The sequence below is a fragment of the Myotis lucifugus genome, unplaced genomic scaffold, assembly GCF_000147115.1.
Source record: "Myotis lucifugus unplaced genomic scaffold, Myoluc2.0 scaffold_895, whole genome shotgun sequence".
Taxonomy (NCBI): Eukaryota; Metazoa; Chordata; class Mammalia; order Chiroptera; family Vespertilionidae; genus Myotis; species Myotis lucifugus.
This window is the reverse complement of record NW_005871943.1, coordinates 21189-36886: the sequence shown is the minus strand read 5'-3', so window position 1 is coordinate 36886 and position 15698 is coordinate 21189. Positions and strand designations below refer to the sequence as shown.

Genomic DNA, 15698 nt, shown 5'->3' with positions numbered 1-15698 from the left:
GGGCAGTGGCCGGCTCTCCAACCCCGGCAGGCTGGTCCTGGGACTTGGCAGCGCGCTGGCCTGCCCACCCCCGAGGAACAAAACTTCTTAGTCCTTCTGAGTTTCTGCTTTGTTCCCGCATCTTAAAAACTGTGGTGGGAACAGGACACTTCATTCAAAGGAGGTCCTGAAAGGCCCTATTGTGTGCATGGGGCCCAGGCACCAGCTCAAGGTTCTCTGAAAGAGAAAGACTTGGAGAGCAGCAGGCGGCAGCCTAAGAACCCAGGAGGTCAGGCCCTTGTTAATTAGCCCCTGGCCTTGCCTCATTAATATGCAAACACATGCAGAGCCCAGCCTCGGCTCCTCCTCAGAGCTCCCGTGACCCAGCTCTGTGCGAGTGCTGAATTGAGAGGAGTGATTTTATTTTCCCGGCCACGGGGCCCTGACTTATGCTGTTCTCTCTGCCTGGAATACCCTTCCCCCCACAAACCTCAGTTGAAGGGTAACCCCCTCTCTAAATCGGGTCCCCCTCAACATATCTGTAGTTATTGCTCATGTCACATATCTGGGACTTGTGGCTGAAAGCTACAGGAGGGGGAGAAGGCCGCGAATGGAAAGAGGCAGCCCACTACACACACACACACACACACACACACACACAGACTTTATTGAGATAACCGTTCCCCCAAGAGGGATAGGCTGTCCCAAGGTGATGAGCTCCCTGTCACTGCAGGAGGGCAAGTGGGACCCCAGGGCCATTCCATTCTCACGGCTCCTGTCATCGGGGACTTCCAAGGTTTGGTGGCCGAGGTTGCCCGTCAGAGGGAGGGGACTCGGGCCCCCTGACATTGTTTGCAAAATATTTTCTGAATGAGCATCTCCCCCCACCCCCCCCACCCCCACCCCAGGGAAAGTGTGGGTAACTTTCTTCAGCTTCTCGAAAGGGTTTATGACTCCAAAAGATTAAAAATCACTGAGAGGAACCGGTGAGGTCACCGCTTTCCAAACCTGGCTGCGCATCAGAGTCATCCGAGGAGTCAGAAAATACAGTAACCCTTCCCAGGTCCCACTCCAAGGGCACGGAGTCAGAATCCCTACAAAACGGTGGTTTTCAAAAGCTCTCACTGGGTGAGTCTGATGCCCTCAACCAGGGATCGGTCTGCAAACTCTAGAAAATAGTAACCAAAGGCCTCGGTGAGTTTTAAGAGCCTGCATCCTGAAGATTTAGGATTCTAAAACGGAGGTCACAAAGCAGGACCCCGTGGACCTGTTTGGCCTATGGATGCATGCGTTGTTCACGGGGAGATCATTGAAACATGATAAACAAATAAACGACTCTTATCAGTGTGCAAAATTGGAATAGTTCACACACACACACACACACACACACACACGATCCAGGTTTTAAATGTCTCTTATACCATCGGAAGAGCTGACAAAATTTGACCCTCGTTCCCAAATCTCAATATTCCATTGGAGCTTAGTCACTTCGCCACAGTCCCCACCATTCCCTATTACCTGCCGTCAACTGACCTCACTCTTACACATTAACTCCCTAGCCCAGTGGTCAGCAAACCTCAGCTCGCGAGCCACATGAGGCTCTTTGGCCCCTTGAGTGTGGCTCTTCCACAAAATACCACGTGCGGGCGCGCACGTACAGTGCGAAGTTGACTTAAAACTTTAAGTAAAGTTTATTAATTTTAGGGAATGTTGTGGAGTGAAAGAAGATGTAGTGTCGAGGATTGAGAAAGGTATGTTGAGATGGTTTGGACATATAGAGAGGATGAATGAAAGGAGATAGACGAAACAAGTATACAAGACGAGTGTGGATGGGAGAGTTGGAAGGGGTCGACCTCAGCGAACGTACCTCAATCAGATTGAGGACTTTTTTAGCAAAGGCCAGCTTAGGAGACCCCTAATTAAGTTAATCACAATGTACCTACCTATATAGTTTAAGTTTAAAAAATTTGGCCCTCAAAAGAAATTTCAGTCGTTGTACTGTTGATATTTGGCTCTGTTGACTAATGAGTTTGCCGACCACTGACCTAGCCCCTAGATCACTTACATTTGAGCCCCCTATTTGACGTTTCCCTGGAAATTCACCAGCTCGGGGGAGTATTGACGCTAAAGTGATTCCTGAATTGAGACGGGAGCCATCTGCTCCTGGCTGAGCTGGGAACAGAGGAGCCCAAGCTCCATACTTGCCCCAGACGTCCGTCCGCACTTACCCTCCTGACACTACAAGATGTCTTGTGACTCCGGCACTGAGGCCAAGGACTTCAAAGCCAAACAAGCTCCAAATTGAGTCGGCACCGATCCCTTTTGGCCTCCACCTGTTTTCTTCTGCCAGGCAGACCCTGCCCGCCTCGGCTCGCTTCCTATTAAAATTAACAAGCGTTGCAGGCGAGCATCAAAGGCTGGGCTGTGCCTTTAACATTCCAGGCAGGCCCAGGCTCTCATCACAGCCCCTCCCAGGCCTTCCTCTCTTCCAACTGAACTGGGGGCAATGGTTCAGTGGGGAAGGCCAGAATCAGAACTTGGGCCGTTCTCCTCTGTTTGATATTTGCACCAAAGAAAATTCCAGAGCCAGCAGAACATCTTCAGAGCGATTTTCTTCAAAGCGCCCAGCAAGAAATGGGCAATTATTCTTAAGAGGCACCCTTAGGAGAGTATGTTATTAACCTCATTTTATTGGCAGGGAAACCAAGGTCAAATGGCTTGCCCAGAGAGAGAGAGAGAGAGAGAGAGAGAGAGAGAGTTTGTGTGTGTGTGTGTTGGGGGAGGGGGGGGCAGGGGGAAGGATCAAAGCAGTGGTGGACTAAATCTGTGTCCATCCAAGGCTCATGCAGACCTGAAGTTGGCCCAGGAATTCTAGCACACTCAGGCGTCCATGCCCAGCCGGGGGGTCGTGGCCACCCCTCCTGGTTCTCACACTGGGCTTCCCAGACCCGAGCTGCTCACAGACCTTAGGTCAATAACCCCCACAGATGCTGAGGGGGGCACTGAACCCTGCCATCCACCCCTTTACAACGCAGGAAATGACAGCAGAGGACAATCATTCCCCTTCTAAAAAGCCCTCACACTGTCGTCTTTGTTTTCCCCCCTAACGTGGATTGGGGATGATCCGATTATTTGCAAAGAGCTGTGGATTTATGCTGGAGAAATCAACAAATTAAAATACTCGTGCCCTATGGTTCGGAGTTATGAGTGAAATCCCGCACAGGTGGGGAAGGCCTCTTGGTCCCTGGACCTGAGGGACCTGCTTCCACAGGAGTCCTCAGACCCCCAGGATTCCGACCTGGAGGACACGTTAGAGGTCTGGCCAGCCCACTGTTGGGAGAGCAGTGCCGGGGGCTACAGGGCCCCAGGCGGCTGAAATCGTTCTCGCATCTTTGGAGGAAAGGCAAGACCCAAAAGTGCCCGCAGACGATGAACAATTAGTGAAGTTTCTCGGAAACATGCTTTGATCCCAATGGTTAGATACCAACTGCACTTTGGGGACGGTGGCTGAGGGCACTGCCTTAGAAACCTTAGAGCTAGGCACTTCCTAACCCAGTGGTTCTCAACCTGTGGGTCGAGACCCCTTTGGGGGTCGAACGACCCTTTCACAGGGGTCGCCTAAGACCATCAGAAAACACATATAGAATTACATATTGTTTTTGTGATTCATCACTATGCTTTCATTATGTTCAATTTGTAACAATGAAATTGGGGGTCACCACCACATGAGGAACTGTATTAAAGGGTCGAGGCATTAGGAAGGTTGAGAACCACTGTCCTAACCAGCTTAAAAACCACTGTCTTGCCCGGCCTGTGTGGCTCAGTGGTTGAGAGTGACCTATGAACCAGGAGGTCATGATTTAATTCCCAGTCAGGGCACATGCCCAGGTTTCGGGCTCAATCCCCAGTGTGGGTCATGCAGGAGGCAACTGATCAATGATTCTCTCTCATCATTGATGTTTCTATCTCTCTCTCCCTCTCCCTTCCTCTCGGAAATCAATTTAAAAATATATTTTTTTTAAAAGAAAAGCAGAAGGAGAAGGGACAGAGAGTGAGAGAAGAGACAGAGACATGTACACGAGGCCCCTAGTTTATGTCATCATCAGAGCATGCGGTTCTGCGATTCTCGCCAGTGGTTTCTTCTCTGCGCGTCTCGGCATCCCAATGACACCGTAAAACCTCCTTCTTCTCAGGAACCGCCCCCCCAACCCCACCCCGTGACGTGTGTGGCATCGTGTGGGGCCCTCAGCGGTTGCTTCATCCAAGCCGCCGGCTCTGCAAATGGGCACACTCTGCAGTCACCCAGGAGGTTGCCCAGGCCCTGGGAGGTGCTCCTCCTCAGTCCCTCGCCTCAGCCAGCGGCCCGCACTGGCGGTGGGACCACAGGCAAGGACTCTCCCTCTCGGCCTCACGCTTCCAACCTGCAGTTGGGGTTGGGACTGAGAGGCGGTGTGGACCACTATTGCCCTGACAGCTCTGGCATCTAGAGCAGCCGTGGGCAAACTATGGCCCGCGGGCCGGATTCGGCCCGTTTGAAATGAATAAAACTAAAAAAAAAAAAAGACCGTGCCCTTTTATGTAATGATGTTTACTTTGAATTTATATTAGTTCACACAAACACTCCATCCATGCTTTTGTTCCGGCCCTCCGGTCCAGTTTAAGAACCCATTGTGGCCCTCGAGTCAAAAAGTTTGCCCACCCCTGATCTAGAATTACGTCGGTTCCAGAACTCCTGGCTCTGAACCCACTGCCGTCAGAGGGAGGGTTTCTAAGTAAAGGGGACCGAGTGCAGGGACCCAAGACCAGCCTTGCCGACTTGACCATCCCCGTGGGCTCAGGCTGAGGATGCGGCTCCGGGCTGCCCCAGCACCTGCTCCCACTGGGGAGGCGTGTGGCCTAACCTCCCATCTGCAGCAGCTCCTGCAAGCACCTCCGTGAAGCCCAGGGCTCTGAGCGCGCACCCCACACGCCCTGAGGAAGCCAGAGTGCCCTAGACTGGGAGGGAAGGAGGGAGGAGGGAAGGCCGAGACTAGGGAGAGGCGAGTGAGGCACCTAGGGCTCAACACGTAGACAGGTCCCCACTCCCAGTGTCCTTCGAGTGCCACCCTGCACCCGTGCGTCCTCACAGAAGCCGCTGCTTCCTCCTTCTCTGACAGCTGTGGGCACGCTCATCGCCTCCGCTGGGCATCAAGCTCCTGAGGCCCAGGCCCTGTGTGTGAGGGCTGACCTGAAGCCTAGCACACAGGCAGCCCTGAATATGTTGCTGAATGATTGATGAAAGGGGAGAGAGACAGAGAGAGAGTAAGAGAGCAGTAGGGGGGTGGGGGGAGAAAAGAAGGGAAAAAAGGTGAACTTGCGCCTCCTTCCCCCTCTCCAAAGCCCTAACCTGGGCTGCCAGCCAACCTGGGCCAGCCGCTGGCTGCTGCGGCCTTACTCATCGTTCCTCCGGGCCGGGTGCAAAGCTGCAAGGCGGAGGTTTCACTTGCGCCCTGGGTGCTGAATGACAGTGGTGGGGCTGGAGTCCCTTTTAATTAACCGGCAGCCGCCAGCCCTGGAGAGTCTGTGAAGCCTGCCGCCTGCACAGGTGACTGACTGGGCTCCCCAAAGTGGCTCTTCATTTAGCCGTGGCCTGCTTTTCACAGCCCGCCCGCCCCCTGGGAGGCTGTGGGGTCCTTTGCCAGGGCTCCTGAGTGGGATTGGACGTCAGAAACGCAGAATCGTGTGTGTGTGTGTGTGTGTGTGTGTGTGTGTTGTGTGTGTGTGTTGTGTGTGTGTGTGTGTGTGTGTGTGTGTATTTAGGTTGCTGGGGTGCTTTCTTAGAGCTATTCTGAGAAAGAACAGCCCCAACCTCCCTGGCATGCCTCTCTCTCTCTCTCTCTCTCTCTCTCTCTCTCTGTCATTCTCATGTGTACACACACAGACACATACATTGTTACCTTAGTCAGCGGTTCTCAACCTGTGGGTCGCAACCCCTTTGGCGGTCGAACAACCCTTTCACAGGGGTCGCCTAAGACCATCCTGCTTATCAGATAGTTACATGACGATTCATAACAGTAGCAACATTACAGTGATGAAGTAGCAACGAAAATAATTTTATGGTTGGGTCACAACCTGAGGAACTGTATTTAAAGGGCCAGAAGGTTGAGAACCACTGCCTTAGCTGATGGGACAGATCTCTAGAAAAATATATATATGAAGGAAATGTGAAAAGCTTTACAGCTTATCAAAACCCACAGCAGCTCTTCTTGATGGTAAGATTGTTGAAACTCCTTCAGCACAGCTGTCAGAACTGGGACCACGAAGAGGCAAGCACCCCTTTAGCCCAGCAGGGGAGGAGTGAATAGTGCATGGGAAAGGTGGGGGGGGGGGGCTGCTCCTACTCTTCTCAACCAGCCTCTCACCCCAAAGCCCAACCCACCAGGGTCTGGGGGTCTGTGCCCTCTATGCTCTTCCAGGCCAGGCCATGGACAGATTTGAGACAAAGAAGATTTGTTGTCTTTTGTGCTCTTTATGGCTTCTTACTTTTCCTCTGAGCTTTCTACCCTAGTATCTCCTGTCCTGCTCACGATCATCTCCCTTCTAAAGATGAGCGCGCTGGCGAGGCTCAGCGGTTGAACATCGACCCAGAAACCAAGAGGTCATGGTTCCATTCCCCATCAGGGCACATGCCCAGGTTGCAGGCTCCATCCCCAGTGTGGGGTGTGCAGGAGGCAGCCAACCAATGATTCTCTCTCATCATTGATGTTTCTATCTCTCTCTCCCTCTCCCTTTCTCTCTGAAATATTAAAAAAAAAAAACTTGTCTGAGATTGTCCAGCAGCAGATGGAGGAGCCAGGATTAGAACCCTGTGCGAAGAACCGCAGCCCATGATCCTCACTGTGCTCTCTCTTGCTAGAGTGTGAAAGGCTGATGAGACACCCACAGTCCATGTGAGGACGACTAGCCCATGGCTCACACTCTGGGGGTTAATGGATGGTGGGAGGCAGGGACATGCAAATCATACTCAGTGAGATACATTGCACTTCTTTACACTTACCAAATGGGCAAACATTTCAAAGTCTGACTATAGGAAGTATTGGAGGAGGAGGTAGGGAAACGGCGACTCTCAGAAATTGCTAGAGGGAATGAAAATTAGGATAGGATCTTTGGAGAGCAATTGTTTCCCTACACCCTCGCCATCCTCCTTCTAAGGATGAGTGAGCCTTGTACACTCAGGTACATGATATGAACAGGGATGTTCCTTGCAGCAGTTTTATAATAAAGACAATGTGGCATAAGGGTCTAGGTCAGTGGTCGGCAAACTGCGGCTCGCGAGCCACATGCGGCTCTTTGGCCCCTTGAGTGTGGCTCTTCCACAAAATACCACGTGAGAGCGCGCATGAACAGTGCGATTGAAACTTTGTGGCCCATGCGCAGAAGTCGGTATTTTATGGAAGAGCCACTCTCAAGGGGCCAAAGAGCCGCATGTGGCTCGCGAGCTGCAGTTTGCCGACCACTGGTCTAGGTCAAGGGCAGACACAGGGGGCCGCTTAGGAAATGAGTGCTGAATCTGCGTGGGAGATGATGCTGGCTCAAACCAGGGGGCAATGGAGGCAGCAGACTGTGGGAGGGCCTGGTTGGAGCGGAGGCTGAGAGCGGGAGCTTGGTTGGGGCTATGTCACGTGTGAGATGCTGTTTGGCATCCGTGTGGAACTTGGATCTGGAGTTCAAAAGAGAGGCCACCTGGAGATGTAAATTGGGAGCCCCAACACACAGACAACATTTAAAGCCTTGCGCCTGCTAAGTTTTTATTTCTTATAAATAAGAGTCGAAGCAAATATGACGGCGTTGACATCTATTAATTCTGGGTTGCAGACACAGTGGTGTTTGTAACACTGTTCTTGGTGCTTTGAGTATGTTTGAACTTTTTAATAATAAAGTAACTGAATGCCACAAGGCTCCAAACTGCCGAACAGTTTTGTCAGGAGTGCCTTACACCTAAAGCGTGGGTGTTGCAATGAACTGAGGAGCCAGGTCCAAATGCCCCTGGCACCACTATGCCCAGTGACGGGGGATCGACTGTCTCCCTGGGCCTCTGTTTCCCCATTTGAACAACCAGGGCCTGGCCCATGGCTTCTCAGGGTTCCTCTAATGCTGACCATGCAGGATCCAAGGGTCCCTGCCTGCTCTGATTTTGTCCACCCGCCTCTCGTGCCTAGTCTTACGGAGGAGGCCACAAAAACCCCCATGAGAGGGCTCTGTAGGTGGAAGGTCAACTTTGTCTCCAAACATGGAAACTGCAGCAAGCGGAGTCAGGGCCCCGTGGCCCCCAGAACTGGGGACCCCAAAAAAGAATTAAGTGGAGCTTAGAAGCAGGGACCCTAGAGATGACAACTCTCCCCAATATTTACTGCTGATGAATGCACCCTGCTCAGGACCCCAGGGCTGGCCCATGAGCCTGAAACGTACAGATGGGTGGGTGGCTGCCAAGTTATAATAGGCACAGGTAATGACAATAATAATACTAATAATACTAATAATATTTATGTGCCAGGTTCTGAACTGAGTCCTTAATAGGCATTCTCTCATTTAAGCCACACAACGGGGCCAGGGCTGTAGGGCTCTCCTTTTCATTAGCTTGACTGCAGATGAGTAAACTGAGGTCAGACAGGGTGCGGGCTCCAGGTGGCACATGCCCCTGACTCTTGGCCTTCTCACCCATGGGGACTGGGAGTCACGTCCAGAAGAAGGCCCGAGTGAGGCCTTCTAAAGCCCAGAACTAGGACCCAGCCCCTTCTGCCCAACCAGGGAGCCAGAAAATGACCCTGAGCCAGGGCAGGAGCAGCCCCTGTGAAGGAGGAAGCAGAAAGGGCCGATAATAGTATGCACAGGACAGGGACACTGGGTGGATGTAGCTGCCAACCTGAGCCCCCAAGTGCCATTGAGCCTGAGCCTGGATCCCTGACACCTTGGCAGGTGGGCATGTGGGAAGGGGGCAGTCACCTGCATCCCCAGTGATAAAAAGCCGCCTGGATGACTGTACTGCTCTCCCCAACCCCTCGCCTGGGGTGTCTGGCTCAGCTGCATGCAAAGCGTCTGGCCCCAGGGGGAGGTGGGGCGAACCTACACCAGCAGCTACTCGGCTATAAATAGCAGCCTCCAGCGGCTGCTCACTCACCTCCTTTCTCCATCACAGACACACCCGAGCCCCTCGGACACCTGGACCATGGACCCTGGAGAGTGCTCCTGCTTGTCTGGTGAGTAAGGATGTCAGCCCTGGCCCGGCTGGCGTGGCTCAGTGGTTGAGCGTCGACCTATGAACCAGGAGGTCACGGTTTGATTCCCGGTCAGGGCACATGCCCAGGGTTGCAGGCTCTGTCCCCAGTGTGGGGCGTGCAGGAGGCAGCCGATCCATGATTCTCTCTCAGCACTGATGTTTCTCTCTCTCCTCCCTTCCTCTCTGAAATCAATACAAATAGACATTTTTAAAAGGATGCCCACCCTCGGGCTTTGGGACTGTGCCCCAGCTTCCCCCAGGGAGCCTGCAGAGCCTGCAGGTGTCTGGTTCAGGCTTCCTTCCTGCAGGTAGGAGCCGCCAGTGGTGTTTGTTTCAGACTGGGGTCCTCTGGGCAGCCCCCACCCTCTGTTGGCTACCAGCTTCATTTGCTAGGATTGATAGCCTGGCTCTGGAATGACTGTGGGGGGGACCTAGCAGCAGGCCCCTACAGGCAGCCACCAGGACAGGGGACGAGCTCCAGCCCAGATCCTGGAAACCTGGTTTTGGTCCGTTGCTGCAATCATTTCTGACACTTAGTATCTCCAGGTCTCAATTTCCTCAACGGTTCCTGTGGGAACTTGGACTTGGTGGAGACGGACTAGCCCAGTGGTTCTCAAACTGGATTCTACAGTAGAATCATCTGTGTTGCTTTTTTATTTTTTTTTTAAATATATTTTATTGATTTTTTACAGAGAGGAAGGGAGAGAGATAGAGAGTTAGAAACATCGATGAGAGAGAAACATCGATCAGCTGCCTCCTGCACATCTCCCACTGGGGATGTGCCTGCAACCCAAGTACATGCCCTTGACCGGAATCGAACCTGGGACCCTTCGGTCCGCAGGCCGACGCTCTATCCACTGAGCCAAACCGGTTTTGGCTGTGTTGCTTTTTTAAAATACTGACTCCCGCCGGGTCTGCGTGGCTCAGTGATTGACTGTCAACCTATGAACCAGGAGGTCACAGTTCGATTCCTGGTCAGGGTACCATGCTCTAGTTCAGTGGTCGGCAAACTGCGGCTCGCGAGCCACATGCGGCTCTTTGGCCCCTTGAGTGTGGCTCTTCCACAAAATACCACGTGCGGGGCGCGCACGTACAGTGCGATTGAAACTTTGTGGCACATGCGCAGAAGTCGGTATTTTGTTCAAGAGCCACACTCAAGGGGCCAAAGAGCTGCGTGTGGCTCTCGAGCCGCAGTTTGCCAACCACTGCCCTAGTTGCATGCTCAATCCCCAGTAGGGGGCATGCAGGAGGCAGTCAATCAATGATTCTCTCTTATTGATGTTTCTGTCTCTCCCTCTTCCTTCCTCTCTGAAATCAATACAAATATATATATATATTTTTTTTAATATATTTCATTGATTTTTTACAGAGAGGAAGGGAGAGAGATAGAGAGTTAGAAACATCGATGAGAGAGAAACATCAATCAGCTGCCTCCTGCACATCTCCTACTGGGGATGTGCCTGCAACCCAGGTACATGCCCTTGACCGGAATCGAACCCGGGACCCTTCAGTCCGCAGGCCGACGTTCTATCTCCTGAGCCAAACCGGTTTCGGCTACAAATATATTTTAAAAAAATAAAAATAAAAATACTGCCCCAGCGGTTTGGCTCAGTGGATAGAGCATCAGCGTGTGGACTGAAGGATCCCAGGTTAGATTCCGGTCAAGGGCTGTGGGCTCAATCTCGGGGAGGGGGTGTGCAGGAGGCAGCCGATCAATGATACTCTCTCATCATTGATGTTTCTCTCTCTCTCTTCCTCTCCCCTCCTCTCTGAAATCAATAAAAATATTTAAAGTATATATACTGGCTCCCTTTCCCCACCAAGATCTTTGAATCAGAACATCTCAAAGGTTGGTCCCAGGAATCTGCATGTTAACGAGGGTCCTGGGGGTTACTGAGCAGCCACCGGGGTTTCCGTGCGTGGCCTGTGACTGGGAACCACTGGGTGGTCCTCGCCGCTTGGAATGATGCTGGGCAGCATCTTCCCCTCTTGCCCAGCATGGCCCAGCGACGGCCCGGAGACCCTGCCCCGGGGCGCTCTGCAGTGCACCCTGTGTGCCCCGCCCGCCTTGGTCCTCACGTTTGTGCTCTGTCCTCTCTTCCAGGAGGAATATGCATCTGTGGAGACAACTGCAAATGCACAACTTGCAACTGTAAAACATGTCGAAAAAGTGAGTCCGGCGACTGGGGCACCGAGGGCCAGGCACTAGGAAACTCTGTTCCCTCCATCCGCAACCCCCAGCCATGGTGGGAGGGAGCGGGATCTGGGTGCCTTTTGCCCACTTGGGAGGACTGCGGGGAGGTTCCAGCCTGCCCAGCGGAGATGGGGAAAGAGCACTGGCCTGGAGTCAGCAGCTCTGGGGTTTGGTCCCGGATCAGCCACTGTCCAATACCCTTGGGCAAACCCTGCCCTCCCCCCCCCTCACTCTGGGCCTCTGATGGACTCCGCATGGCCTCTGAGATTCCTTCCAGCTCCAACAGCCCACAACGTCCGCTCCCAGGGTTTTGTGACTGCGGATTGAAGCCCATGGCAGGCTCTTCCCACTTCCTCTGAGCGGTGGGAGGGGAGGTGGTAAGAGAGCAGTGCGGACCACAAGCTGATCTGTCCATCTCCCGACCCTTCCAGGCTGCTGCGCCTGCTGCCCCCCGGGCTGTGCCAAGTGTGCCCAGGGCTGCATCTGCAAAGGAGGCTCCAGCAAGTGCAGCTGCTGCCCTTGAAGGGCACCCGGCGTGCTGGGGTGCGGCCTGGGAAGCGTCTGTACAGTGCGTTAGTGGAGAAGTTGAGATGAGTGTGCTTTTTATATATTTGCCCAACGAGGTGTTGGTGACATTCATGTAAAGTGTTGGAGCAATAAAGTTTCCATTCATGGTTGTCTGGTGGTCAGAGCACTGTTTGAGCCTCACTCAGAAGGACCCAGAAGGGCCAACTCCATTGCAGATTTCGTGGTTGCCTGCCTGCATCCCTTCTGCCCAGGTTGTTAACCGAAGGCTCCTGCAACTCTGCTGCTTGGGCCTTTTTAAAAAAAAAATATGTTTTGATTGATTTTGAGAGAGAGAGGAAGAGAGAGGGTTAGAGAGGTAGAAACATCAAGGAGAGAGAAGCATCATCAGCCCAGCGGCACATGGCTCAGTGTTTGAGCATCAACCTATGAGCCAGGAGGTCAAGGTTCTATTTCGGGTCAGGGCACATGCCCAGGTTGTAGGCTTGAACCCCAGTGTGGGGTGTGCAGGAGGCAGCCGATCAATGGTTCTCTCTCATCATTGATGTTTCTCTCTATATATATTTTTTACTCTCTCTCTCCCTTCATCTCTAAAGCAATAAAAAATATTTTTTTAAAACACACACACACACACACACACACACACACACACACAAAAACATCATCAATCGGCTGCCTCCTGCACACCCCACACTGGGGATTGAGCCCACCACTCAGGCATGTTCCCTGAACCGGAATCAAACCGTGACCTCTTGGTCAACGCTCAACCCCTGAGCAACACTGGCTGGGTTGCCTGAGCTTTCTTGCTACAAGCACAGAGTAGGCTGGGGGGACTGGGCAGTCAAGGCCACGGGGAATAGCCCCTAACCAATGACAAATAGTAGTTAGGAGGTAAAATAGATACCCCATGTCTTTACCCTTACAGTGGGACAGATCTGAGACCTGGTCCGCACCATCTCCCAGGAATCCTGGTTTCTGCAGCTCCTTCATCTTCTGCTGTCCCAGCCTGATTCCCCAATAACACAAAACACAATCCCCCATTGACCTCCCTCTACGTCTTGATCTGAGCTGTGCCTTTCTCTGCTCCCATTCATCACCCATAAATGTGATCTGACCCAGTCTGATATTCCAGAAAAATGTTAAAGTCTGATTGAGTGATGTACTTGTCCAAGTCTTTCCTCACACTGTTATATAAAATGTCTTGAGGCCGAGATACCAAAGAAAGAGGCTAACAACTCCATCATTATATGAAGAGCTTAGGAAGGGAACTTATATACATACGAGGCTCATCTGGGGGACAACAAGACGACATGGATGCCCCCTGCACCATGTGGCAGGCGTTAAGGGGTTATGTAGGACAGGGCAGGGTGAATAGGGGTACTGGGGTGTGACCCACCCCGGATATGGGGCAAAGACTTACCCACTTGCCTAAGGAAGGGCAATGGCCTCTTCCAGGAACCAGCAGCCTGGGGCACAGGGAAGGGGGGTGGGATTTGTGGGAGCAATCTTCGTTCTGCTGGGATCTAACTGGATCTAGCCTAAGGGTCCGGCAGTCTCTGCTCCACAAACTCCAATCCTCAGCTCGTTTATTCGTTTTTCTCTTTTCCCTCCTTGTCTTTTTAAAGTTTCTTTTGATTGATTTTCAGGAGGAAGGAGAGGTAAATGCATGTTTTCAGTCAACCATCTTGTAGGCTTTTTTACTGGTATAATTGCTCATCTTTGCAACAACCCTACAGAATGGGGATGGCTACCTCCAATCTACAGGTGGGGAAACTGAGGCTCGGAGAAGACCCCCAACTCGGGCAGGACTAGCCGAGAGGGAAGCTTGAAGACCATGTGGGGAGATGGGGGATGGGGTGGAGCTGAAGTGGAAAGTAAGCAGGCGGGTTACAAGCAACCTTGCAGGAGTGAAACTTAAGCAGAGGAGACACAAAGGAAACAGATTTCAGGCCAAGGAGAGCTTTCTCACGGCAGAGCTTCCTGGAGCCGGCAGGTGCTGTGTCAGGAGGCGGACACGTCATGGATCGTGTTCCCGTGCTGCCTAAGGAAGACAATTGGAGACCTCGGATGGGCTGTGACAGACTCTGCACCTGCTCAGGATACATTCCAACTTGGATGGAGACCAGAGGAGGGCTTGGTGGGAAAGCAATGGAGGCCCGGTCGCAAGACAAGAAAGGAAGTTCCTCGTGTGGACTGCAGGGGGCGCTCCAGGCACACAGGCAGCTGAGGCAGGAGTATGCTGGGCCCTTGGGAATGGTACAAGGGTTGAGAGGGGTGTTCACGCTTCACGCTGGCTGGCTTTGGGACCCAGACATCCCAGAAAGGGCTTAGACCCCTCAGGTACAAATGCTCGGAGGAGAAATCAAAGCCAGCTCTCCAAGAGACGATTGCGCCTTAGTTGTAAAGGCCTTAACGAAGTGTACACTACCGCCCAGATTCACAGGACATACGGCTTTTAAAATAATTTGGCACCTGGCTGGTGTGGCCCAATGGTTGAGTGTAGACCTATGACCCAGGAGGTCATGGTCCAATTCCCGGTCAGGGCACATGCCCAGGTTTCGGGCTCGATCCCCAGTGTGGGATGTGCAGGAGGCAGCTGATCAATGATTCTCTCTCATCGTTGATGTTTCCATCTCTCTCCTCCTCTCCCTTCCTCTCTGAAATCAATAAAAATATTTTTAAAACATAAAATAATTTGGCAATGTAATCAATGGGCCACAAAAACATTTGTTCCCATTTTACCCAATAGTTTCATTACTGGAAATCTGTTTTAGGGAACTCACCACAAATTCAGTGGGGGGAAAGCCTCACTCACTCACAGGAGGGTGCACTTCAGTACTATTTATAATTGTGAAAAACTGGAAACAACCTCATGTCTAAGGCTATGAAATTGTTCAAGTAAGCTGTGGCTTGTGCACATGATGGGATATGACACGGCCACTAAAAATGCACAGGAAATGATTTGGTAAAATCTTAAATTATAGGCTATGAATTAGTTATGCAGTCTTTTTTTTTCAGAAGAAAGGCCACATAGAATACAAAATGTGAAAATGAAATATACTAAAATGTTGACAGTGGCTGAGTTCAAATCACAGATATTTTTCTTTCTTTCTATTTTTCAAAATTTTCCAAAATTTACTGACATGGCCTTTATTAAAATAAATACTGTTCGAAAAGAAAAAAATATGTATACTTTGAGACATAAATTCTACTTTAAAGAATGTTGTCTCCTAAGGGAAAAATCATGGACATAGCCCTAGCCAGTTTGGCTGAGTGGATAGAGCATCCGCCTGCAGACCAAAGAGTCCCAGGTTCAATTCCGGTCAAGGGCACATGCCCCAGTTGTAGGCTTGACCCCCAGTGGGGGGCATGCAGGAGGCAGCCAATCAATGATTCTCTCTCATCATTGATGTTTCTATCTCCCTCTCCCTTCCTCTCTGAAATCAATAAAAATATATTTTTTAAAAATCGTAGAAGTGAAATTAATTTCAGGGACAGAAATTTACAATCTATTGATAAATATGGGAAAAGTCATTTATAGATCAGTGTACTGTAGGGTTCTAATTTTATATTTGAAAGGATTATATGTGCACATATTTAATTCTCCAAAAATTTATACAATAAAGGAAGAATAAAGGGGAGGAGGGTATTTTAGAAGGATGTTATGGTTTTCAGACCCCTCAAGATCCTGGCTACCCTAGGGTGTAGGGGGGGTGTATTAGGGTTCTCCAGAGAAACAGAACC

At 51.5% G+C, this 15698-nt stretch overlaps 1 protein-coding gene across 7 annotated transcripts in view; it reads left to right on the top strand.

The window, feature by feature from the left end:
* Positions 1–12106, top strand: part of MT4 (metallothionein 4) — a 41546-nt gene extending 29440 nt beyond the window's left edge. For 5 of the 7 annotated variants that reach the window (XM_023747506.1, XM_023747502.1, XM_023747505.1 and 2 more), the window contains 3 exons: positions 9155–9215; positions 11340–11405; positions 11861–12106. In XM_023747506.1, the coding sequence (XP_023603274.1) occupies positions 9155–9215; positions 11340–11405; positions 11861–11952 (219 nt within the window). In that variant the 3' untranslated portion in view covers positions 11953–12106. Of the gene's footprint in view, positions 1–6776; positions 6909–8338; positions 8465–9154; positions 9216–11339; positions 11406–11860 lie in introns of those variants that run through there. The other 2 variants (XM_023747507.1, XM_023747508.1) reach the window with 2 other exon arrangements.
* Positions 12107–15698: the final 3592 nt, after the last annotated feature.